General features: G+C 41.1%; 1 protein-coding gene across 1 annotated transcript in view; it reads left to right on the top strand.

Moving 5' to 3' along the window:
* The window catches only part of psd2 (pleckstrin and Sec7 domain containing 2), a 122,809-nt gene that overhangs the window by 76,048 nt on the left and 19,175 nt on the right, over positions 1-27,586 (top strand). The window contains exons 3-4 of the mRNA XM_034181523.1: positions 20,376-20,573; positions 23,070-23,150. Of these exons, the coding sequence (XP_034037414.1) occupies positions 20,376-20,573; positions 23,070-23,150 (279 nt within the window). The remainder of the gene's footprint in view (positions 1-20,375; positions 20,574-23,069; positions 23,151-27,586) is intronic.

The following is a 27,586-nucleotide window of genomic DNA, read 5'->3' on the forward strand; positions in this document are numbered from 1 at the left end:
GAACCAAACCATCATCTGCCATCACTGTGGTGGGGCGAGGTATTGATTTGGAGGAACTTTGATTATCATATTATTATCTTATAAATATTTGGCCTGAAATGTATGATTTAACTATATATATTTATTTTTAAAAAATATTATATGACTTATTAGTTTCTATTATCAGTTTTTCAGTCATCTGTCTAAAATGTGGCAGCACGGTGGATGAGTGGTTAGCATGGTTGCTTCCCAGCAAGAAGGATGTGGGTTCGCTTCCCACTTGGGGCCTTTCTGTGTGGAGTTTGCATGTTCTCCCCGTGTTTGTGCAGGTTCCCTCCAGGTGCTCCTGCTTCCTCCCACAGCCAACAAGTTGTCTCCATGCATGTTGTCCATCCATTGCTGCCCTGCCAGCTTCATTACTCTTTACAAAGCGATCTTCCAAAAGGGAATTTCTGCGATGAGAACAATAATGCATGCAATGATGGAGCTCACTAACACAACTGTGTCATCTCAAAGAGACTGTAAACATGTCCTTTTATGCTGTGGAAGACAAATAACCCTCATTCCTGACTAGTCTCCCAGTTCCTGCCATTGAAAAACATCCCTACAGCATGATGCTGCCACCACCATGCTTCACCGTAGGGATGGTGTCTGGTATCCTCCAAACATTATGCCTGGTATTCACACCAAAGAGTTCAATCTTTGTCTCATCAGACCAGAGAATTTTGTTTCTCATGGTCTGAGAGTCCTTCAGGTGCCTTTTGGCAAACACCAGTTGGGCTCCCATGTGCTTTTTACTAAGGAGTGGCTTCCGTCTGGCCACTCTACCATACAGGCCTGATTGGTGGATTGCTGCAGAGATGGTTGTCCTTCTGGAAGGTTCTCCTCTCTCCACAGAGGAATGCTGGAGCTCTGACAGAGTGACCATCAGTTTCTTGGTCACCTCCCTGACTAAGGCCCTTCTCCGCCTATCGATCAGTTTAGACAAGCGGCCAGCTCTAGGAAGAGCTTTGGTGGATATGAACGTTGTCCATTTATGAATGATAGAGGTCACTGTGTTCACTGGGACCTTCAAAGTAGCAGAAATGTTTCTGTACCCTTCCCCAGATTTGTGTCTCAACACAATCCTGGCTCGGAGGTCTGCAGACAATTGCTTTGACTTCATGCTTGGTTTGTGCTCTGATATGCACTGTTAATTGTGGGACCTATGTAGACAGGTGTGTGTTTCCAAATCATGTCCAGTCAGCTGAATTTACCCCAGTTGGACTCAAATTAAGCTGCAGAAACATGTGCAACAAAGAATGATCAATGGAAACAGGATGCGCCTGCATTTTGTATCACTAGTTATCCATCTTCATGATGAAGTGGTATAGAGGAGGATTTTCTTAAAAAGAAGACCTGAAAGTTTAGGTACAAATTGCCAGAAGGTACATCTGAGATGCAAGCCTGGATTTGATCTGTTTTGGTGAAAGAAAATCTTCTCTGCTCTACTCCACTATGAAGCTAAGAGTAGTGATACAAAATGCAAAACTTGCACTGTGCACAATTTCTCCAATCACAGCCACATAAGCCCTTAACTTCTCCTGGGTTGTCTGGGTATCTTGGTGGCTTTCTTCACTCTTCTCCTTCTTGCACAGTCACTCAGTTTTTGAGAACTGTCTACTCCATGCAGATTTACCATAGAGTGCCATACTGTTTGTATTTCTTTATAATTAATGTAAATAAAGTCCAAGATATATTCAGTGGCAGCTTCACCATCAGAGAGCCTCGTCCAAAACCACCACAAAAGACTCCAAGCTGTCATTGATGTTAAAGGGGGTAATACACAGTATTAAGAACAGGGGTATGTAAACTTTGGATCAGGGTCATTTGCGTAGTTCGCTTGTTATTTTGATTTAAAAAGAGGAAACAGTTGTTTGACAATAAATGACTTCACCCAACTGCTAACCATGAGTAAAAAAAAAAGTTTTGTGTTGTCATTCATATTCTCTTAAAAATGGCCAAAAGCAAAAATTCTGCCAGGGTATGTAAACTTTTGAGCACAACTGTAGATGAGCTTCCTTGAGACAGTTTCTGACAGTCTGTGCAGAAATTCTTTGGTTCTGCAAACCGATTGTTGCAGCAGCTATCCAGGTGGCTGGTCTCAGGTGATCTTGGAAGTGAACATGCTGGATGTGGAGGCCCTGGGCTGGTGTGGTTACATGTGGTCTGCGGTTGTGAGGCCGGTTGGATGTGCTGCCAAATTCTGTGAAACTCCTTTGGAGATGGCTTATGGTAGAGAAATGAACATTCAATTCATGAGCAACAGCGCTGGTGGACATTCCTGCAATCAGCATGCCTGTTGCATGCTACCTCAAACCTTGCGACATCTGTGGCATTGTGCTGTGTGATAAAACTGAACATTTCAGAGTGGCCTTTTATTGTGGCCAGCCAAAGGCACACCTTTGTAATAATCATGCTGTGTCATCAGCGTCTTGATATGCCACACCTGTAAATTGAGATGGATTATCTCAGCAAAGGAGAAGTGCTCACTAACACATATTAAGACAGATTTCTGAACAGTATTTGAGAGAAATAGGTCTTTTGTATATACAGAAAATGTTTTAGATCTTTGAGTTCAGTACACGAAAAATGGGAGCAAAAGCAAAAGTGTTATGGTTTATGTTTTTGTTCAGTGTAACAAAATGTGGAAATACCGAAGCACTGTGAATACTTTCTGGATGCATTGTACTTGCATTTTTATTATGAAATATTATATACCCAAGTGGTATAAAATGGTCTTAAAATGATGTCAACAATAATATCGTGTTATTATCATTAATCATGATGTTTTCTGAGTCAATAAATTCCTGCCAAATTTGTTATTGCAACATGTGCATAGATCTCCTTTTTGGATTTGAAAAATTTTAATCATGAATGAACATATGACTTAAAAATAATGCCAGACTTAAACATGAGGATAAATTCTTAAATGTCACTTACCAGATGACTTACTGAAGCAATGGTTCTCTCATATTGTGTTTATTGTATTGATGTTCTAAAAGCACTTCTATCAGGCTTGGTAAACATAGATGTCTGGACACAAATGCAGGACTCAGACTTGCAACTCTGAATGTTAAGATCGTTTACTGATGGAATAAGCAGGGTCCGGTACACAAAAAGGCAGTCCAAACTCAGCAAACAAATCAGGAACATCAGGTAATAAGGCATGGTTGGAAAAACAGGCAGTAGGTCAAAAAACAATAGGAAGCAGGCAAGGCAAGGAAAACACAAGGAACAGAGCTGGAAGCGATGGCACAAGGCACATTGATCTGGCGAGGAAACAAGTGCAACCAGTGAAGCTTACATACGAGGTCTATTAGAAAAGTATCCGACCTTATTATTTTTTTCAAAAACCATATGGATTTTAATCATGCGTGATTGTGTCAGCCAAGCTTGAACCTTCATGCGCATGCGTGAGTTTTTTCACGCCTGTCGGTTGCGTCATTCGCCTGTGAGCAGGCATTGAGTGAGGAGTGGTCCACCCCTCTCGTCGTTTTTTTCATTGTTTAGGAATGGCTCAGAGACTGCCGCTTTGCTTGATCAAAATGTTTTCAGAAACTGTGAGGGACATCAAAGTGGACACCATTCGAGAAATTCAGATGGTTTTTGGTGAAAATTTTATGGGCTTCAAAGAGATTACGGAGTGTTACTGTCGCTTTAAGGACGGCCCAGCACGACTGGTGGTACGCCGCGCTCCGAAGCCGCCATCGACAGGCTGAGCGACCTCGTACACCCTGGTGATGAGCTACAGATTAGGAACAGGTGTGTGGAAAGCACCAGAGTAGGGATGTGGCCAAACAGTGTGCACCACCCACCACCAAACACAAAGAGAGGCAGACAAGAGCGATAGAGAATGACAGAGTTCAAGCAGGAAAAACTCAGCAAGAGAAATCACATGTGACAAAATCAAACAGTCCTAACTAAACAGAGCAAAACATCATAAAAATGTCCAAATCCTGACAGCTTCATCATTGCTTTAGTAGTGCTATATACACTCAAAAAAATATAAACGCAACACTTTTGGTTTTGCTCCCATTTTGTATGAGATGAACTCAAAGATCTAAAACTTTTTCCACATACACAATATCACCATTTCCCTCAAATATTGTTCACAAACCAGTCTAAATCTGTGATAGTGAGCACTTCTCCTTTGCTGAGATAATCCATCCCACCTCACAGGTGTGCCATATCAAGATGCTGATTAGACACCATGATTAGTGCACAGGTGTGCTTTAGACTGCCCACAATAAAAGGTCACTCTGAAAGGTGCAGTTTTATCACACAGCACAATGCCACAGATGTCGCAAGATTTGAGGGAGCGTGCAATTGGCATGCTGACAGCAGGAATGTCAACCAGAGCTGTTGCTCGTGTATTGAATGTTCATTTCTCTACCATAAGCCGTCTCCAAAGGCATTTCAGAGAATTTGGCGGTACATCCAACCAGCCTCACAACTGCAGACCACGTGTAACCAAACCAGCCCAGGACCTCCACATCCTGCATGTTCACCTCCAAGATCGTCTGTGACCAGCCACTCGGACAGCTGCTGAAACAATCGGTTTGCATAACCAGAGAATTTCTGCACAAATTGTCAGAAACCATCTCAGGGAAGCTCATCTGCATGTTCATCGTCCTCATCGGGGTCTCGACCTGACTCCAGTTCGTCGTCGTAACCGAGTTGAGTGGGCAAATGCTCACATTCACTGGCATTTGGCACGTTGGAGAGGTGTTCTCTTCATGGATGAATCCCGGTTCACACTGTCCAGGGCAGATGGCAGACAGCGTGTGTGGCGTTGTGTGGGTGGGCGGTTTTCTGATGTCAATGTTGTGGATCGAGAAGTCACACCATGATTCAGACGCAGCCTTTCCAGAGAACTTTAGTAGTTTATTTTTTCTTTTTTGGTCACGCACACATCAGCTGGGTGAGAGGCTTTTCACCACAGGCTGTGGTTTGACTCCTGTGCACTCTGCACTGTCCTGGTTCTGTGCTGGAGGTGAGTTTCATGTTCATGTTCACAGCCTCGGATGCATTTCCATGTCACACTTCCTACAGAGTTTAGGTGGTGATCAAGTAATAATATGTATATTACAGCGGTGAGATCCATTCAGCTCTGATGCACGTTACTGCGCGTGAAGCCACGGAGAGGTACAGCGGCACATGGTGCTTTCTGTTTGATTGCGTGCCCATTCACAGTCACTGTACATGACGAATATGTGCCACATACATGTTATTACATATCAAAATTTCCTTTGCCCTCCCTGGCTGGGGTCCAGTGGAGGTGGACATCTGTGGCACAACATACTGACAGGCTTTGCTGTGACCGATCAATCTCAGAACTCACTCAACCATGATCAGATGATGCAAAAACTGCATATAGACTGCCGTTAGATCTTGATGGCATCAAGAGTGTTTTGACCATGTGCAACACACTCGGGACAGCCGAGTGAATGGGATCAAATATGTAGACTGCTCATACACTGCTGTCTGTAGGTCTTCAGACTGCACCTCAATACTTCTCTATTGTGGCCGGATTCTGACGGCATTTGGCCTCAATCGGCGTATGTGTGATGGGGGTATAACGGTCTCTGAAAAGACCTCTCCAAGATTATTTTCCATGAACAACTGGAAAACAGCGCCACAGCAGGCGACTGAACTGAACTTGCTTCCGTTGAGCATCAGTTAGGCCTTCAGGGTGCTGCTGAGGGCATCATCAGAAAACATGATGTGGTACTGTGTGAACGCATCTCCCTCCAGTGAAGTGACACTGATGAGATGGTTAGTAAAGGAGAATCGTTCCCTCGTGTGTCCTAATATGGTGTTGCAGACCTACAGAGAGAAGAATAAAAAAAGAGCTTTTAGTACCAAAACAACCAAAGTTTAATCTGCTCCCATAAAATAAAGCTTTACTTTGTCAGTTTCAACTTTTTGAAAACATTTCTTGTATTAACGTGATGTCTCATGCATCATGCAAGGTTCTAAGCAGAAATAATATGTATATGTCACAGACATGAACAAGTGAAGCTCAGCATCTCACCATGTCATTTAGGTCCTTCAGACTTTTTTCAGTAAATGCTTCTGGGGGGTATTAGCATGGCTAAAAACCTTGAGGTTCTGGGGGGCTTTGCACACCAGACCCCCTTAACAACAGCCCTCTTAACTCCCTGCCACTTTAAGCATTTTTTTTATTTTGCCTCATACCTGGAAAGTACTCACCCTCTCATTTAGGTCCTTCACACTATATTTTTAGTAATTGTTACTGGGGAGCATTAGCATGGCTAAAAGCCTTCAGCTTCAGGGGTGAGCTTCGCCCCTAGACCTCCCCTAATTACAACCCTCTTAACCCCCTGCCACTTTAAGCATTAAAAAAAAAAAGGAAATTAAATTAATATTCAAATTTTTCAGCTAGTTGACAGTAGGGCTGCACAATATAGCCAACTTATCGTATTTCAATATTGAAGCCAACTCTTATATCTCTATCGATTATGATATCAATCAATCAATCAATTTTTTTATATAGCGCCAAATCACAACAAACAGTTGCCCCAAGGCACTTTATATTGTAAGGCAAGGCCATACAATAATTATGTAAAACCCCAACGGTCAAAACGACCCCCTGTGAGCAAGCACTTGGCTACAGTGGGAAGGAAAAACTCCCTTTTAACAGGAAGAAACCTCCAGCAGAACCAGGCTCAGGGAGGGGCAGTCTTCTGCTGGGACTGGTTGGGGCTGAGGGAGAGAACCAGGAAAAAGACATGCTGTGGAGGGGAGCAGAGATCGATCACTAATGATTAAATGCAGAGTGGTGCATACAGAGCAAAAAGAGAAAGAAACAGTGCATCATGGGAACCCCCAGGCAGTCTACATCTATAGCAGCATAACTAAGGGATGGTTCAGGGTCACCTGATCCAGCCCTAACTATAAGCTTTAGCAAAAAGGAAAGTTTTAATCCTAATCTTAAAAGTAGAGAGGGTGTCTGTCTCCCTGATCTGAACTGGGAGCTGGTTCCACAGGAGAGGAGCCTGAAAGCTGAAGGCTCTGCCTCCCATTCTACTCTTACAAACCCTAGGAACTACAAGTAAGCCTGCAGTCTGAGAGCGAAGCGCTCTATTGGGGTGATATGGTACTACGAGCTCCCTAAGATAAGATGGGACCTGATTATTCAAAACCTTATAAGTAAGAAGAAGAATTTTAAATTCTATTCTAGAATTAACAGGAAGCCAATGAAGAGAGGCCAATATGGGTGAGATATGCTCTCTCCTTCTAGTCCCCGTCAGTACTCTAGCTGCAGCATTTTGAATTAACTGAAGGCTTTTTTAGGGAACTTTTAGGACAACCTGATAATAATGAATTACAATAGTCCAGCCTAGAGGAAATAAATGCATGAATTAGTTTTTCAGCATCACTCTGAGACAAGACCTTTCTGATTTTAGAGATATTGCGTAAATGCAAAAAAGCAGTCCTACATATTTGTTTAATATGCGCTTTGAATGACATATCCTGATCAAAAATGACTCCAAGATTTCTCACAGTATTACTAGAGGTCAGGGTAATGCCATCCAGAGTAAGGATCTGGTTAGACACCATGTTTCTAAGATTTGTGGGGCCAAGTACAATAACTTCAGTTTTATCTGAGTTTAAAAGCAGGAAATTAGAGGTCATCCATGTCTTTATGTCTGTAAGACAATCCTGCAGTTTAGCTAATTGTTGTGTGTCCTCTGGCTTCATGGATAGATAAAGCTGGGTATCATCTGCGTAACAATGAAAATTTAAGCAATACCATCTAATAATACTGCCTAAGGGAAGCATGTATAAAGTGAATAAAATTGGTCCTCGCACAGAACCTTGTGGAACTCCATAATTAACTTTAGTCTGTGAAGAAGATTCCCCATTTACATGAACAAATTGTAATCTATTAGACAAATATGATTCAAACCACCGCAGCGCAGTGCCTTTAATACCTATGGTATGCTCTAATCTCTGTAATAAAATTTTATGGTCAACAGTATCAAAAGCAGCACTGAGGTCTAACAGAACAAGCACAGAGATGAGTCCACTGTCCGAGGCCATAAGAAGATCATTTGTAACCTTCACTAATGCTGTTTCTGTACTATGATGAATTCTAAAACCTGACTGAAACTCTTCAAATAGACCATTCCTCTGCAGATGATCAGTTAGCTGTTTTACAACTACCCTTTCAAGAATTTTTGAGAGAAAAGGAAGGTTGGAGATTGGCCTATAATTAGCTAAGATAGCTGGGTCAAGTGATGGCTTTTTAAGTAATGGTTTAATTACTGCCACCTTAAAAGCCTGTGGTACATAGCCAACTAGCAAAGATAGATTGATCATATTTAAGATTGAAGCATTAAATAATGGTAGGGCTTCCTTGAGCAGCCTGGTAGGAATGGGGTCTAATAAACATGTTGATGGTTTGGATGACTTTTTTTTAAATTTCATTGTGTGTGTACTGCTCTGAGCCTCAGCATTTCCAACCTTACACACGCGGACACACCCATTTCTTTTTCATTTCATTTTATAGCGAGCTGCGTGGAAGAACGAAGACTGATCCACAGCTTTTGTTTTTTTTCTGCACTCTGCCTCTACAAGTGCTTTAATTTTTACATGATAGAGACAATGGTGAAGTCATCAAACACATTACACTCCACACTCACGGTATCGGCAACATGACACAACCAAACTATTTAAATAAATTAGCATATTCAGATGAGAGAGTGGACAGGGAGGAGTTTGGTACTTCTGCATGTGCGCTCATTTCCACATTGATTGGGATGTACAAATGGAACGTGCTTGGATACATGCATACACACACTTTGATACATCTGAATATTTTTGTGTGTACGAGAGTTTCTGGGTTTTCGTGTGCACCATGTTTCACTAGGAAATCCATGCAAGTCTTTGTACATGAGGTCCCTGGAGTTTGTCATATAGCAGCAGGCTCAGTGAGGTTTCCATCTGAAAGAGTGAGGGATGTGATCCACAGTGCCAGTGGAGTCTAAATGACTTGCCAGTCAGGCTGTACATAAAACCAGGGGTCTACAAGGACTATGGGAATTCAATGTTATTTCTGTGTTTATTGGTTTATTTGTCTGTAGTAGTTTTTTTTTTTTTGCTCTTTTTTTGGAAGCAGTTTGTGCCATCAAACAAAATTGCAGTTGCCAGCTTCACAGCAGTTTTCAACCCTTTAATTCTCCGAGCCCGAGCAGAGGATACTTTGCTTCCGCTGTATCCATGGCTACTGGCGCATCCCTGCAGAAACATAGCACATAGTGTATTGAATTTGTGGCTAATGTAATTGGGCTGATCAGATTATGCAAAAAACCTCTGAATCATCTGTAGAGAATGCTGAGTGTGCCACCCAGCTGCACACAGCCAGGAAATGCCAGTGAGACTGATGAGGAGAATGTGTCCTCTTTGGCTTTACAAATGGCACTGAGACAGCATGTGTTCTGTGCTGATTTGATAATTAATCCCAAAATAGAGAGTAATTTTTGTGTGTGTGCTTGTTCTGTTTAGGAACTGTTGAGAAGTTCTGCTGAAATATAACATGATGTGTCTCTTTCTGATGGTTCTGGTTACTGTAAATGGGTCTTTTGCAAGGCTCTCAGAACTGTATTGTCTGTGGATAAAACAAAACTTATTAAAATGTTATGCAAATGTGCATATGTATGACAGTTACTTATAGTATTGTATCTGTTCATGTATATTTTCAGATAAAAGTATAATTTTTTTGGTACTTTAACAGGTTTGCATGATGCTTTCTTGACATAATCCTGAGTAGGAGTCTGAGTCTTTCAGTATCTCAGGATTTAATTCAATTCCGATTCATGGGGTCACGATTTGATTCAAAATTAATTCAGTACATACAGCTGTTAATTTCTGGAGCTACTCGAGTGTGCTGCATTGTGCTAAGAAAGGTGGTGTGGCAAAATATGCTATGAAAGCAAAGTGTATCTAAGTATGTAGTTTTCCATTTGAAAAAGGTAATGTAAATAAAGCAAATCTATGATTGAAGGTATTTGTCTTCCACAACCAGGGGTCGAAATACATTTTTTAATGTACTGGTGCTAGTAACAAAAAAATTACTTGCACCAAAAAAAAGTTACTTGCACAACCAAAAGTCAGTCTTATGTCAACCTTAAAACTCCTCTTCTGATGTGTCAGACTCTTCCTCTCAGGGGAGAGTTTGAGGGGAGAGCAGCAGCAGCAGTTTTTTTTTTCACGTGCACGTGTGAACAAATCGTCCATGAAGATTATTTTATTAACTACACAGATGTATAATAAAACAAATGGTGACTGGTTTATAACACAACTATGACAGAGTTTGAGGGGGAGAGAGAGCAAGGAACTATCGCAAAATGTTTTGCATGTAGAGAGAACATGCACACGTTTTATTATATTGTGCGCACGTTTTATTATATTGTGTGCACATTTTAATCATCGTTTGAGTGAAACAAGGACACAATCTACTTAAACGTGGCCACATTTGTAAAACGTGCACTCAGTATTGTCTTGACACATAAATGTTGGCTGTTAGCCAACAACCAGGAGACAGTGTAATACATTTCCCCTTTAGAAATGGATCTGGTCAGAGTGTATCATCATGGTTTGGGCGCACAAGGACATACAGAGAACTCCAGCTGCCCAGCATGACATCATCTGGAGTTTAAGCACATTAAAAAGGATGCTGAGGGCAAAACGTCTCCCCGTCGTGAGGATGACAGTTTAGGTCATATTATGAAGTTCATTTTGAACGAAAGGAAAACGTGCACTCGTTTTATTAATTCGAGTAGGGCTGCCACAAATGACTATTTTGATAGTCGACTAGTCATTGATTATTTTTGCGATTAGTTGACTAGTCGGATCATACATAATTTCCTAAATTAAGGCCTGCAGCATTTTCCAAGAAACGTCAGGGGATGAAAACATGAACATTTCCAAATCAGTGACTATTTCTTAGACTTCATTTACATCAGTCATTCAGAAATACAAACAGTGTGGTACTTTATAGTAAATCTTTGTCAGGTAGGCAGTTCTCAAAAACTAAATGTCCATGCTGGAAGGAGACAAGTGAGGGAAGCCACCAAGACACAACTCTGGAAGAACGTTTGGCTTCTGTGAGTGGAGAAACTGGGAATAGTGCAACATTTTCATCTTCATTTTACATATAGTCCCAACTTATTCCTGATTTGTGGTTGTTTCTGTTGCATTCTGAAATTACAGAACTGCTATAAAGAACAGTGTGAACATTTTATTGTGTTTTAAAACTTTGTGGAGCAAATGTAAACACCTAACTCAGACATGTGCAGGAAAACTTTGATATAAACTGAACAGAACAATGCAGGCTGATTTGGCTCCCCATATTTTTTTTGTAGAAATAAATCAGAATAAAATAAGAGGTAACTCACTTTGAAATTAATAAAACATATAGCTGCAGCTTATAATAACATTGAAAAATAACACACAAACACACCGACAGCTCTGTCGGTAAACTGCGCATTTTAGGCGGCTTTGAATAAGATGTTTTAATCGGGCGTCTTTCCCAAAATTTGAACATCCAGATGAGGGCAAGACGGCTCGCTGCCTAAAACTATGAATTGAGAGAAAAACAAAGACTTAAATAAAATAAATGACTCGTCGACTAATAACTTAGTTGTCGACGGTTCCAATAGTCAACGTAGTTGTGACTAGCCGACTAGTCGTGGCGGCCCTAAATTTGAGGGCTCAATTAAAGGAAAACGTGCGCACGAATTATCACGGCCAGGAAAACGTGTGCATGTTTTATTAATTTGAGAGCACGTTTTATTAGTTCGTGGGCTCAATTAAAGGAAAACGTGCGCACAAATTATCACGGCCAGGAAAACGTGGGCACGTTTTATTAATTTGAGAGCACGTTTTATTAGTTCGTGGGCTCAATTAAAGGAGATTTATTTATTCCTGTATTGGTTCATTCTACTGGTGCTTATAGTTGATAAAACCTGGATAAAGTTACTTGCACCAGTGCAAGTGCAGTAAAAAATTACATCGCTTGAATAATACGTGCACAAACTAGCACATGCACGTACTATTTCGAGCCCTGACAACACTGTAGAGGTGCAGGTCTTTTGATATAAAACAGGTGTTGGATCTATTTATTGTTTTTGCACGTTCAGAATTGGCTGGAAATTTGTTAAAGTGAATCGGAATAAAATAAAAGAAATAATTCAAGATTTGTGATGTTTTTTTTAAAATCTACTATAAGAGCCACAACTTGTCCCAATTTAACTTACAGTTAAATGTGATGCAAATTTAAATTTTCATTATTTTGTGTTGTATTTCATGTCATTTGATGTTGTATATTTGTCATAAATAAAAATTAAAATGTTAAAAACACATTAATATGGGATGGATAAAGCATATTCTGCTGTGTTCAAAGATTTACATGCAGTAGCTTTAATATGTGAGCAGCAGGGAGCTGGATCACACACTTTAACACCGTGAGACAGAGTGTAAATGTAAACTTTTTTTTTCATTAAAGATTTTTTGAATTGGATTGCATCTTTTGCCATTGGCATTGGATGAATTTACTCTACAGCACATTTATTTTGTTACTCATCGCGTAAGGTGTCATGTTATACTGCCTTCAGTATTTCCTCAATTTTAAGTTTGTTTGATTTTTACAACATGTCATAAGGCATCATCTGTATATGGTGAACATCACATCCGTGAACTCTTATGTTAAGTCATTATAAAACATCAACTTCATAATAAGTTGGTCACATTGTCTGCCTAAACTTAATGCACTGTGGTTTGATCTAATACGGACACAGTGATTCCACACAAATATGGATCAGTACACTTTAGCTTTTAGGTTCCTAGTTTGGAAGAAAAACGTAAATCCATTTATTTTTCCAAACTTTCTGGATGGAGTGATGCAGGCTAGTTTGTTGTTGTGTGCTGTCCATTCTACTGCTGTCCGTTCTACTGCTGTCCATTCTACCCAGCGCCAGACACAGATTTGTGGGGGGCCTTGCATTGCTCTAAGAGGGCCACATTTTTTTAGGCTAGAAATGTAAAATCCTAATTAATTGAGGGATTCTCCCCGGGTTATTTAAAAATTTGAACTATTACATGTGCAATTATAAGGTAGTTTGAGAAGGAAAGCGCAATCTTCTAATGTCTGACTCGTGAACAAAGGGCAGGGCTGTAGCGCAATTGCAGGCTAAATGCATGTGAGCACAGTTTAAATGCACGTCTAATATTGGGCTACTGAATAGGATTTAAAATTTTATGCTCCAAATGCAAGTATAAGCTAAACATTCTCTAGAGACTGTTTATTATTGTTACCAGCAGGACACGCAACTCATACCCAACGTGAGTTATCCGTAACGGTGAAATTCACCATTTCTTTCACTCTCACTTTGTTTTACTCTCTTCTAGGGCCCTCCATGGTCCTTTATTAAAGAAACACCATATATCCATCTTTTTGTTAAGCTTAGTTTTTCTCTTCTCACTCTCTTTCACAGCTAGGTCTAGTAGTTACAGAAGCGCATTGCATTCACTGGATAAAAAAAATACTCAATTTATCTCATAATTATGAGAAAAGATCTAATAATTATGACATCATGAGATATTACCTTGTGACTCCGGCGAGGGCGGTCACATCTCCTCCTCTCTCCTTTGTCCTCTATCTCTGCTCCAACCTTCAAAGTCCCTACTTTACCGGACTGTGAATTCTTCAAACTATATTTGAATTTACCATGGAATTGATCAGCTAGTCTCTGAACGCTATTGACACATTTTTTCAACATGGAAATCAGGGCTGGGGGACCCTGTGTGCCAAAATGGAAACGAGCCTGCAGACTATGTTCTTGACGCCTAGAAGAAGTGGCATGTTGCGTGCTTGGTACCACTTTCGCTGGAGGACATCAAAGATTTATTTATTTTTGGTTTTATTGTGGAAAGGCTGGTGCTTATTGGTTTATGTGGTGCCCTGACCTACCGGAGAATTGGCACGACGGCTGCTACCAGAACCACGACCCCTCACCTGTCTGTCATGATTAATGAGTTGGGCAAGACGATACAGTCTCAGACTGCGTTAACCCTTGAACTCAGACGTAAATTGGATAACATCTTGGAACAAATGTACGCCTTGCAAAGGAAGATGTCAGAGACCAAGGAATACTCAGAAATTGGATTTGGTTAGTCAGAGGAGCTGCAAATGTGTTTCTCTGCTCAACCCTAAACATGCCAAGCTTATCAGCCTCTGAAGGTCAAAACGCCCCACTCTTTTCCTCCAGACGAATTTCTACAGCCTTGGTGAACCATTTGGCTGCCCCTCTTATCTTCTGCCCTCCCCTACAGTCTGATGTTGTCAAGGCAACTCCAGACATTATGCACACACCGACAGGAACTGATACAAACTCATCTGACTGATACAAACTCATCTCACCTGCACACATGACACACACCCCCTCAATTTGTGTTGCTGGGGGAGGCACATGCGCACGCCATTTATGTTGCTCTAAGGGGACATAGCACCCTCGGGGGCACTTAGATAATGCAGGGTCATTTGAGCAGCCAGCTTGAAAGTGGTCTGCCTGCTCTCTACTTTCGTGCTGACTGTGTGAATGGCCCCACCTTTTCTAAGTGCCCAGGGAGTAGTGTTGGATGTTCATGGGTGGCAACTGGACTCCATATAACTCTGACCGAGAGTGTGTCGAATGGGCACTGATACACCATTTGCTGTTATTTGGGCGCTGGTGTGAAGGCTGCCTCAATCGCGCCATTCGGCCACGGCTCGACATGCCTGATGGTTTCGTGCAGTCCCTTGGCTGCGGCACGATGTGTCTGACCTGCATTCGACATGCCGTGCGAATGTTGCGAGCAAGATCAGATGGCAGTGCGGCCTCATCTTGCTCGCTGTTTGAATGGGTTTCCGGCGTGAGTGACACGTGAATGTAGAGTGCATGTGCTGTGCCCGAATGGATGTGGTGACTGCCGAATGAGGCGTTTGAGGTGGCTCCAATTTTTCACGAGCGGCATTCCAATCCTCCTTTGTGCATCATTCGGCCTCAATCATGTTATGTGTGAAGGGCCCTAAGTAAGATACCGTGCTTCATCCCAGTCCGTAGAGACTACCTTATTTCTTTGTTTGTGCTAAGCCTTCAAATAGTTACTTTTATGTGGGATTGTTTTGAAATGGAGCTATTTTTTTAATCGCTAAAGATCACTGAAAGAATCTGGTCTTTGCATCAGTTCACTACACTGTCCACACACGGTTACCGGTACACCGAGTGACAGCTGGGACAGCCAGTTCACTACCAAAATACAAGAGATGGTCAGTTTTTATTTTTGACTGAGTGGGAGGCTGGGTGTCTTTCTAAAGGGCATGTTGATGGTATTACTGAGGATACGGAGAAGTGTTACTTGTTAAAAGGCTTCTGTAACAAATATCCATCATTTAGAAACCACAAGCTGCTTTCGGAACATTTGAGATACATTTTCTTATATAAGAACATAATGGAGGTGTCAGTTTTATATTGCATTAGATTTAGTCAAATTGTGTCACAGATATTTTGAGACTAGTAGAGCTTTTATAAGATTTTAGCAAAGTCAAAGCTTACAGTCAGCTTTCAGTATTAAAGTAGGACCTAAAATGGCAAAGTAGGTTAGTGTGTTATCAAGATTTAAATGTTTTAATTAAATCAAATCAATTTCATTTATATAGCGCCAAATCACAACAAACAGTTGCCCCAAGGTGCCTTATATTGTAAGGCAAGGCCATACAATAATTACAGAAAAACCCCAACGGTCAAAACGACCCCCTGTGAGCAAGCACTTGGCAACAGTGGGAAGGAAAAACTCCCTTTTAACAGGAAGAAACCTCCAGCAGAACCACACTCAGGGAGGGGCAGTCTTCTGCTGGGACTGGTTGGGGCTGAGGGAGAGAACCAGGAAAAAGACATGCTGTGGAGGGGAGCAGAGATCAATCACTAATGATTAAATGCAGAGTGGTCCATACAGAGCAAAAAGAGAAAGAAACAATGCATCATGGGAACCCCCCAGCAGTCTAAGTCTATAGCAGCATAACTAAGGGATGGTTCAGGGTCACCTGATCCAGCCCTAACTATAAGCTTTAGCAAAAAGGAAAGTTTTAAGCCTGCAGTCTGAGAGCGAAGCGCTCTATTGGGGTGATATGGTACTATGAGGTCCCTAACATAAGATGGGACCTGATTATTCAAAACCTTATAAGTAAGAAGAAGAATTTTAAATTCTATTCTAGAATTAACAGGAAGCCAATGAAGAGAGGCCAATATGGGTGAGATATGCTCTCTCCTTCTAGTCCCTGTTAGCACTCTAGCTGCAGCATTTTGAATTAACTGAAGGCTTTTCAGGGAACTTTTAGGACAACCTGATAATAATGAATTACAATAGTCCAGCCTAGAGGAAATAAATGCATGAATTAGTTTTTCAGCATCACTCTGAGACAAGACCTTTCTAATTTTAGAGATATTGCACAAATGCAAAAAAGCAGTCCTACATATTTGTTTAATATGCGCATTGAATGACATATCCTGATCAAAAATGACTCCAAGATTTTTCACAGTATTACTAGAGGTCAGGGGAATGTCATCCAGAGTGAGGATCTGGTTAGACACCATGTTTCTAAGATTTGTGGGGCCAAGTACAATAACTTCAGTTTTATCTGAGTTTAAAAGCAGGAAATTAGAGGTCATCCATGTCTTTATGTCTGTAAGACAATCCTGCAGTTTAGCTAATTGGTGTATGTCCTCTGGCTTCATGGATACATAAAGCTGGGTATCATCTGCATAACAATGAAAATTTAAGCAATGCCGTCTAATAATACTGCCTAAGGGAAACATGTATAAAGTGAATAAAATTGGTCCTAGCACAGAACCTTGTGGAACTCCATAATTAACCTTAGTCTGTGAAGAAGATTCCCCATTTACATGAACAAATTGTAATCTATTAGATAAATATGATTCAAACCAGTGCAGCACAGTGCCTTTAATACCTGTGGCATGCTCTAATCTCTGTAATAAAATTTTATGGTCAACAGTATCAAAAGCAGCACTGAGGTCTAACAGAACAAGCACAGAGATGAGTCCACTGTCTGAGGCCATAAGAAGATCATTTGTAACCTTCACTAATGCTGTTTCTGTACTATGATGAATTCTAAAACCTGACTGAAACTCTTCAAATAGACCATTCCTCTGCAGATGATCAGTTAGCTGTTTTACAACTACCCTTTCAAGAATTTTTGAGAGAAAAGGAAGGTTGGAGATTGACCTATAATTAGCTAAGATAGCTGGGTCAAGTGATGGCTTTTTAAGTAATGGTTTAATTACTGCCACCTTAAAAGCTTGTGGTACATAGCCAACTAATAAAGATAGATTGATCATATTTAAGATTGAAGCATTAATTAATGGTAGGGCTTCCTTGAGCAGCCTTGTAGGAATGGGGTCTAATAGACATGTTGATGGTTTGGAGGAAGTAACTAATGAAAATAACTCAGACAGAACAATCGGAGAGAAAGAGTCTAACCAAATACCGGCATCACTGAAAGCAGCCAAAGATAATGATACGTCTTTGGGATGTTATGAGTAATTTTTTCTCTAATAGTTAAAATTTTATTAGCAAAGAAAGTCATGAAGTCATTACTAGTTAAAGTTAAAGGAATACTCGGCTCAATAGAGCTCTGACTCTTTGTCAGCCTGGCTACAGTGCTGAAAAGAAACCTGGGGTTGTTCTTATTTTCTTCAATTAGTGATGAATAGTAAGATGTCCTAGCTTTACGGAGGGCTTTTTTATAGAGCAACAGACTCTTTTTCCAGGCTAAATAAAGATCTTCTAAATTAGTGAGACGCCATTTCCTCTCCAACGTACGGGTTATCTGCTTTAAGCTGCGAGTTTGTGAGTTATACCACGGAGTCAGGCACTTCTGATTTAAAGCTCTCTTTTTCAGAGGAGCTACAGCATCCAAAGTTGTCTTCAATGAGGATGTAAAACTACTGACGAGATACTCTATCTCACTTACAGAGTTTAGGTAGCTACTCTGTACTGTGTTGGTATATGGCATTAGAGAACATAAAAAAGGAATCATATCCTTAAACCTAGTTACAGCGCTTTCTGAAAGACTTCTAGTGTAATGAAACTTATTCCCCACTGTTGGGTAGTCCATCAGAGTAAATGTAAATGTTATTAAAAAATGATCAGACAGAAGGGAGTTTTCAGGGAATACTGTTAAGTCTTCAATTTCCATACCATAAGTCAGAACAAGATCTAAGATATGATTAAAGTGGTGGGTGGACTCATTTACATTTTGAGCAAAGCCAATTGAGTCTAATAATAGATTAAATGCAGTGTTGAGGCTGTCATTCTCAGCATCTGTGTGGATGTTAAAATCGCCCACTATAATTAGAGAAACTCACAGTAACGACCAGGTGGACGATAGATAATAACAAATAAAACTGGTTTTTGGGACTTCCAATTTGGATGGACAAGACTAAGAGTCAAGCTTTCAAATGAATTAAAGCTCTGTCTGGGTTTTTGATGAATTAATAAGCTGGAATGGAAGATTGCTGCTAATCCTCCGCCTCGGCCCGTGGTACGAGCATTCTGACAGTTAGTGTGACTCGGGGGTGTTGACTCATTTAAACTAACATATTCATCCTGCTGCAACCAGGTTTCTGTAAGGCAGAATAAATCAATATGTTGATCAATTATTATATCATTTACTAACAGGGACTTAGAAGAGAGAGATCTAATGTTTAATAGACCACATTTAACTGTTTTAGTCTGTGGTGCAGTTGAAGGTGATATATTATTTTTTCTTTTTGAATTTTTATGCTTAAATAGATTTTTGCTGGTTATTGGTGGTCTGGGAGCAGGCACTGTCTCTACGGGATGGGGTATTCGGGGATGGCAGGGGGAGAGAAGCTTCAGAGAGGTGTGTAAGACTACAGCTCTGCTTCCTGGTCCCAACCCTGGATAGTCACAGTTTGTGGCCAGATTTCTAGAAATGAGAGCTGCTCCATCCAAAGTGGGATGGATGCGTATCTCCTAACAGACCAGGTTTTCCCCAGAAGCTTTGCCAATTATCTATGAAGCCCACCTCATTTTTGGACACCACTCAGACAGCCAGCAATTCAAGGAGAACATGCGGCTAAACATGTCACTCTCGGGTCCGATTGGGGAGGGGCCCAGAGAAAACTACATAGTCCGACATTGTTTTTGCAAAGGTTACACACCGATTCAATGTTAATTTTAGTGACCTCCGATTGGCGTAACCGGGTGTCATTACTGCCGACGTGAATTACAATCTTACCAAATTTACGCTTAGCCTTAGCCAGCAGTTTCAAATTTCCTTCAATGTCGCCTGCTCTGGCCCCCGGAAGACAATTGACTATGGTTGCTGGTGTCGCTAACTTCACATTTCTCAAAACAGAGTCGCCAATAACCAGAGTTTGATCCTCGGTTGGTTTGTCGCCGAGTGGGGAAAAATGGTTAGAAATGTGAAACGGGTTGGTGGTGTACACGGGGCTTCTGTTTAGGGCTACGCTTCCTCCTCACAGTCACCCAGTCGGCCTGCTTTCCCGGCTGCTCGGGATCTGCTGGAAGGGAACTAACGGCGGCTAAGCTACCTTGGTCCGCACCGACTACAGGGGCCTGGCTAGCTGTAGAATTTTCCACGGTGCGGAGCTGAGTCTCCAATTCGCCCAGCCTGGCCTCCAAAGCTACGAATAAGCTACACTTATTACAAGTACCATTACTGCTAAAGGAGGCCGAGGAATAACTAAACATTTCACACCCAGAGCAGAAAAGTGCAGGAGAGACAGGAGAAGCCGCCATGCTAAATCGGCTAAGAGCTAGTAGCTGCGCTAAGATAGCGGATTCCTAAAAACACACAAAGTGAATAATGTGTAAATAATTTAGAGGTGATTCAGCAGAGGGAGTGCTTTAGTTAAGGCACGTGAAGATTACACTGTGAAACAAATCGTTATCTAGTTAACTAGATCAATCTAACTACGCAGATTAAACAGCTAACAGATTCCTGTTCCGGAGTGATACAATACCTCAGTGAGAGCCAACCACCAGTAGAGGCAAGCAAGAGGCAAAAAAAACAATTTTTTGCCAACCTGTTTTACTTAAATTTCTGTATGTGTCTGTGTGTGACCATATGCCAGTGGAATAGTTTCTCTTCAGCTATTGTTAGTTTTGTCTAGTTTATGTGATTGTGCTTGTAATGACAGCCATGTGTTCCATTCATTAACCTGGACACCTGCTTGTATGTTTGTTTTTGTGTCCGTGTCCATGTGCGTATGTTCACCTCCCAGTGATGCCAACCTCACAGACGTGCTGTCTGACTCAGAGGAGTGCGATTTGGGCAGTCTGGAGTGTTTGGAGCGTGGCAGCACAGACACTCTGGCCAATGGCTGCCAGGCTGACTGTGAGGCCGCCAGGAGGCTGGCGAAGCGTCTCTATCACCTAGAGGGCTTCAAACGCTGTGACGTGGCCAGACACCTGGGAAAGAAGTAAGCTCACCGACACACTGGACTGACAGATCACCAAAGACAATTTAAATGTTATGATGATGTGTTGTATGCAAATGTTTGGCCGCTCCCTGGCCAAATAGATTCATACCTATAGTTTTTGTTAAGTTACATCAAAACAAAATGTATAAATATCATTTCAGTAAAACATAAATTATGCTCCTTAATCTCAAAATAAAAACAAAATTCTGCTTCTAAATTCCATGAAAACTATGGTTCCCCTATGCTGAAAGAACTGAACTGATAGTCAGTGAGTTGAACACTGCCTCATATCCATCCCCCTCCACAACAAGCTGTAAAAGTTATGATTTAGTTTTGTTATTAAGGGTCTGTGTACTTCTGTCACCCATTATTTATCACCACATTAGGCGAGGTGATGGTGTAGTTGTTAAGCATTGGGCTTGAGACCAGAGGATCCTTGCTTCAAATCCCAGCCTGGCCAGAAAATCACTAAGGGCCTTTGGGCAAGGTCCTTAATCCCCTAGTTGCTCTCGGTGTATGGCAGCACCCTGACATCGGGGTGAATGTGAGGCATTATTGTAAAGGGCTTTGAGTGTCTTATGCAGATCGAAAAGTGCTATATAAATGCAGTCCATTTACCATTATTTATGTTTTTTATTTAGATCCTCTTATAGAAATTTGTTTACAGATATTTATTAGTTATAGTTCTCATTTTTTTTGTAGAAAGTTTTGTTTTGTTGCCATATATGTAGAGCTGTGTTAAAGTTTAAGGATCCTGAAATGTTGATAAAAGTGTGGTGTTTGGTGACAGTCTCTGTGTCAGTTTTTTTGTTTGTTTGTTTGTTTTTTTTGTCTGTTTCAATAATGTACCATTACTACGTTATAAATAAAACTAACACCACCATCCAGAGCACTTGATTTCTTTGTAGGTATTCATGACAGCACAAAACACAGTTGCAGATGATCACTCAGTACTAAAATTCATCTTGAAAACTGAATAAATACAGCCTGATTTTGTTTCAAATTACAGGAGACCCCCTAAATAATGGATGATGTATTTTTGAAGATGAAAAATGATAAATGTAGATTTTCAGTTTCTGTTACTTTGAAAAGGTTTTAGGTACATAAAATATGCTAAACATATTACAGCAGCTTGACTCTTGCATACAGACACATGTTGAGTGTATGAATGTAAAGATGTAGATATGATGTATATTCACTAGGCATGTGAATCTCATCACTGACAACGATTTGATACGCACCTCGATACACTACCAGCGATACAATAAATATTGCGATACATGACGATACTGACGATACGATGCGATACGATTCACCCCTGTTCTTGATTCAATGTGATTTGATATATATTTGATGCCGATTCACTTCCCCACAATGCAATATGATGCGATTTGGTGCGATAGGATTAGGGGTGGGTATTGACCATATTTTATCGATATCAATGCCATTATCAATTCCGCTTATTGATCCGATTCTTTATCTATTCCCTTATCAATTGCTCTTGTGAATTTTCTGTGTATTCATAGTAGGCTTTACAGGTTTTCTATGTCAACAACATTTTATTGAGTCCTAAAGTAAATAAATATGAAATTGGTTACTGGATCCTTGATCTTTGGACATAAATAAAAATCAATAAAATCTGTACATAGCCACTGGATCCTTGATGTCAATGGTGAATCCCAGATCTCTGGAAATAAATAGAAATAAACAGATTTTGTTGTGCCATTAATATTCTTTCAGATATTAATGGCACAACTGTAACCTCATAGACTCTGAGCTGAGCTCTTCAGCTGGCTGCACGTCAGGATATAATTCATAAAGAACGTAGGACATATCATTTTGGGGAAAAAACCTGGTTTGGTTAGGTGTAGTGCATTGTTTGTTGTATTATAATGTTTGGAAAGAGGTGGCATTTGATTTAAAACGGAGATTCGCTCTGATGTTATTAATTCTGACCGAAATCTGCGCGGCTCTTTGGAGCTGTGCACTTAGTCCCACGAAACAGAGGATATTATTATTATTGTTATTTCCTTTACTCGATGAACAACTTTAGTTTACACACCGGCTGGTGCTCACAGCAGTGGACTTGCTGCTTCTGAAAACCAGCGAAGCTGAGAACCAGCGAACAGTGGGTCAAAACGCTGCTTTGTTGCTTCAAGCAGACCCACTGCAGTTTGCAATCAACATAGAGAAATAATCAATTTCTCGATAAACACCCTCAAAAACAATGTTCGCTCCAATGTCCCAAACCGTCCGTGGGGCATTCAGCATGCCCCGGAAAAAAAAAATCACACACGTTTGTATCGAGATACCAATTCGTATCGATTAATCTCCACTTGCCTAATATTCACTTCAGAAAAACACACTCAAACATCGCTACAAACAACTTCCATGTTTAAAATAAAAATGTGCATTATCTAATGTAAAAAAATATGTAGAATTGAGACATACATCTTGTGTTGATCTGCTGACAGCTGTCTCTCCCTCTGTTTGCAGTAATGAGTTCAGTCAGTTGGTGGCATCAGAGTACCTGAGTTTCTTTGATTTTTCTGGACTCTCGCTGGATCGAGCCCTGAGGTAATGCACAGTCGACAGTTGAGAAGGACAAGTGCACGTTGATCGACATCTGTACATGTTTGTGTTTTCTCCATTATCCATCATAATGAGACAGCTTTGTGCTGTGTTGAGCACAGTTACCCATGTATATTTAAGGGGCACAGCACTTGTTTGTTACCTATCATACTGCTGTTAAACCACCTGCCTTCTGTTGTCTGCTGATAGATCTTTGGTCTGAAATTCACATGATTCGGTTTGCAAGAAAACACACTGAACATACTTATGGCCCTTCAGTAATGTGTGGTGTTGTTTGGATCTTAGCCATTAATATTCCACTGTTCCACAGTATATGTGTGTTTGTTTATATGGACTTTTCAGAAATGTTAGTCCTTAGGGCCCCTTCACACATAACATGATTGAAGCCGACTTTCGCATGAAGGAGGAATCACATGCTACTCGTGAAAAAATCGGAGCCGCCTAAACGCCTCGCACAGCTGTTGTCACAACCATTTGCACACACAAGCGGCCAAAAGACAGCGAATGCCCTGCGAGTGCCCATTTGACCCCTCTCTCAGCAGGTGGCGGCCAAATTCCAGGTGCCACACATGAACATCTAATGCTGTGTTTACACATAACGACGGCAAGTCACGAATGCCATGAAGTATACGTTCTTGGCCGCTGATCACGAATGTGATGATTTGAGGCTGAGGCGTCAGGTGTCCTCAGGAACTGCTGTAACCTGTTACCATGTATTACGATTAATGGCACATGTTGCTGCCAAATTATCAGGAACCATTACGCACGGTCAAGAATAATGTTGTGCGCTGTCCTGCGCTATTGCGTGCACGAAACCGTCACGAAACGAAACACGCTTTTTTATCTGGACGACCTGGTGAAACCCTACGTGCCGGCGCGGGTTTTGCGGTCGCAGGATGCAGGACTATTATGTGTTCCTAGGGTCAAGAAGAAGTTGGCAGGTCAAAGAGCTTTTTCTCATTATGCACCTACTCTGTGGAACGGTCTTCCTGCATCTGTGAGACAGTCTGAGTCCATGGACATTTTAAATAAAGACTTAAAATGTATTTTTATTCTCTTTCGTATGAATACTTTTTATTTTCTTATCTGTTTTATTCTTTTACTTGTGTTTTAATTATGTATTTGAATTTTTTTTTACTCACTTATTTTACATTTATTTTGAACTATTCTATGTGTGGCGCTTTGGGGCGACTTTTGTTGTGATTTGGCACTTTTATAAGCTGATTAAATTGAATTGAATAGAGATATAAATTGTGAAATGTTTGTACAACTAGGGATTGTTACGACCATTTTACATATTTGAATTTACATATAAATAAATTTAAATTGAATTTGGCCCACTTTCATCACTCCTTACGAGGTTAAAAAGTCATCATCAGTCTTCATTCTGTTTTTTTTTTTTTTTGATGGGCAGAGGTGACAGCCAATCAGAGTAGAACAGCACTGTGACATCAGTGGATGGTCTAGCTAGCTTGTTTGTGTGTAAATGTAACCTCTTTGGCATATATTATGTAAAAGCTAACGAGACATAAACACTTCTAAAACTGAAAATGCTGTTTTTGGAACCTAATAACACCACTGGAGGGATATGCAAGCCATTTCGTGAACGTCAGCATGCAAGCTAACTTCCACTAACTCACAGCTAACTTCCGCTCTTGTTAAAAGCTCATGTATGCACACACGCAAATAAATAAAATATTGTTTATGATTGATTGAGGGGCTTTATTGAACATGTACAAATTGTACGTAAGACAATAGCATCTTTATCATTAATGTAAATAACAATAAATGTATAATTTACATATATATGTGTGTGTGTGTGCATACTTTGCATTGGGATAGAAATTACAACTACAAATTATAATGAATGCTCATACAGCTGAGGGCATTTTAGTACTGCATTATATTTTGTTCTGCTATAAAGTTTATTGCAAGTGAAGGACAGAGCCTTTCACTTGATCATATATATATATATATATATATATATATATACACGAGGGCTGTCCATAAAGTATAGGTCCTTTTTATTTTTTTCAAAAACTATATGGATTTCATTCATATGTTTTTACGTCAGACATGCATGAACCCTCGTGCGCATGCGTGAGTTTTTCCACGCCTGTCGGTGACGTCATTCGCCTGTGAGCACTCCTTGTGGGAGGAGTCGTCCAGCCCCTTGTTGGAATTCCTTTGTCTGAGAAGTTGCTGAGAGACTGGCGCTTTGTTTGATCAAAATTTTTTCTAAACCTGTGAGACACATCGAAGTGGACATGGTTCGAAAATTAAGCTGGTTTTCAGTGAAAATTTTAACGGCTGATGAGAGATTTTGAGGTGACACTGTCACTTTAAGGACGTCCCACGGTGCGAGACGTCACGCTGCGCTCTCAGGCGGCGTCATCGGCCTGTTTCAAGCTGAAAACCTCCACATTTCAGGCTCTGTTGATCCAGGACGTCGTGAGAGAACAGAGAAGTTTCAGAAGAAGTCGGTTTCAGCATTTTATCCGGATATTCCACTGTTAAAGGAGATTTTTTTAATGAAAGACGTGCGGACGGGTCCGCGCGTCGGGACGCAGCCGGCGCGGAGCGGCGGCACAGGAAAAACACCTCCGTGTTGATAACCATTTGTAAAATCCAGGCGGCTTTTGATGGCTTTCAGTGGAGTGAGTATATGAGAAATTGTTTAACAGCTGGACATGTTCCAACTTGTCCTTAAGGCTTCCAGCAGAGGTGTTTTTCCTGTGGTGGAGCGTCGCGGCGGCTGCTTCCCGACGCGCGGACCCGTCCACACGTCTTTCATTAAAAAAAATCTCCTTTAACAGTGGAATATCCGGATAAAATGCTGAAACCGACTTCTTCTGAAACTTCTCTGTTCTCTCACGACGTCCTGGATCAATAGAGCCTGAAATGTGGAGGTTTTCAGCTTGAAACAGGCTGATGACGCCGCCTGAGAGCGCAGCGCGACGTCCCGCACCGTGGGAAGTCCTTAAAGTGACAGTGTCACCTCAAAATCTCTCATCAGCCGTTAAAATTTTCACTGAAAACCAGCTTAATTTTTCGAACCGTGTCCACTTCGATGTGTCTCACAGGTTTAGAAAAAATTTTGATCAAACAAAGCCAGTCTCTCAGCAACTTCTCAGACAAAGGAATTCCGACAAGGGGCTGGACGACTCCTCCCATAAGGAGTGCTCACAGGCGAATGACGTCACCGACAGGCGTGGAAAAACTCACACATGCGCTCGAGGGTTCAAGCATGTCTGACGTAAAAACATATGAATGAAATCCATATAGTTTTTGAAAAAAATAAAAAGGACCTATACTTTATGGACAGACCTCGTATATATATATATATATATATATATATTTATAATAAAACATTGCTATTTATAGACAAAACCAGTTTGATTAGCTTTTATCAATTATTTCAGACATTTCATGAAGAGTCATACAAAATTCCATAAATGAATGAATTGGGAGTGGGGAAAGGAGCATTAAGTCCTAACCTGTATAACAGTATGGACATCTTCCATGTGGTGCAGAGCAGTTCACAGCGCAGCACAAATGCCACCAGTAGTGTACAACTGATGCACTTGTGGTTTTTACTCATGGTGCTCATGTCCTTTATATCACAAATCTACTTCCACTTGTTTGTGTACCCATGGGTGTGTTATGTTTATTCTGATATCTGTTTTGAATTCCAATTGACATACACTCAACAAAAATATAAACGCAACACCAGCCCAGGACCTCCACATCCAGCATGTTCACCTCCAAGATCGTCTGAGACCAGCCACTCGGACAGCTGCTGAAACAATCGGTTTGCATAACCAAAGAATTTCTGCACAAACTGTCAGAAACCGTCTCAGGGAAGCTCATCTGCATGCTTGTTGTCCTCATCGGGGTCTCGACCTGACTCCAGTTCGTCGTCGTAACCGACTTGAGTGGGCAAATGCTCACATTTGCTGGCGTTTGGCACGTTGGAGAGGTGTTCTCTTCATGGATGAATCCCGGTTCACACTGTTCAGGGCAGATGGCAGACAGCGTGTGTGGCGTCGTGTGGGTGAGCGGTTTTCTGATGTCAATGTTGTGGATCGAGTGGCCCATGGTGGCGGTGGGGTTATGGTATGGGCAGGCATCTGTTATGGACGAAGAACACAGGTGCATTTTATTGATGGCATTTTGAATGCACAGAGATACCGTGATGAGATCCTGAGGCCCATTGTTGTGCCACACATCCAAGAACATCACCTCATGTTGCAGCAGGATAATGCACGGTCCCATGTTGCAAGGATCTGTACACAATTCTTGGAAGCTGAAAATGTCCCAGTTCTTGCATGGCCAGCATACTCACCGGACATGTCACCCATTGAGCATGTTTGGGATGCTCTGGACCAGCGTATACGACAGCGTGTACCAGTTCCTGCCAA

This window comes from Thalassophryne amazonica, chromosome 11 (genome assembly GCF_902500255.1).
Source record: "Thalassophryne amazonica chromosome 11, fThaAma1.1, whole genome shotgun sequence".
In the NCBI taxonomy this organism is placed as follows: domain Eukaryota; kingdom Metazoa; phylum Chordata; class Actinopteri; order Batrachoidiformes; family Batrachoididae; genus Thalassophryne; species Thalassophryne amazonica.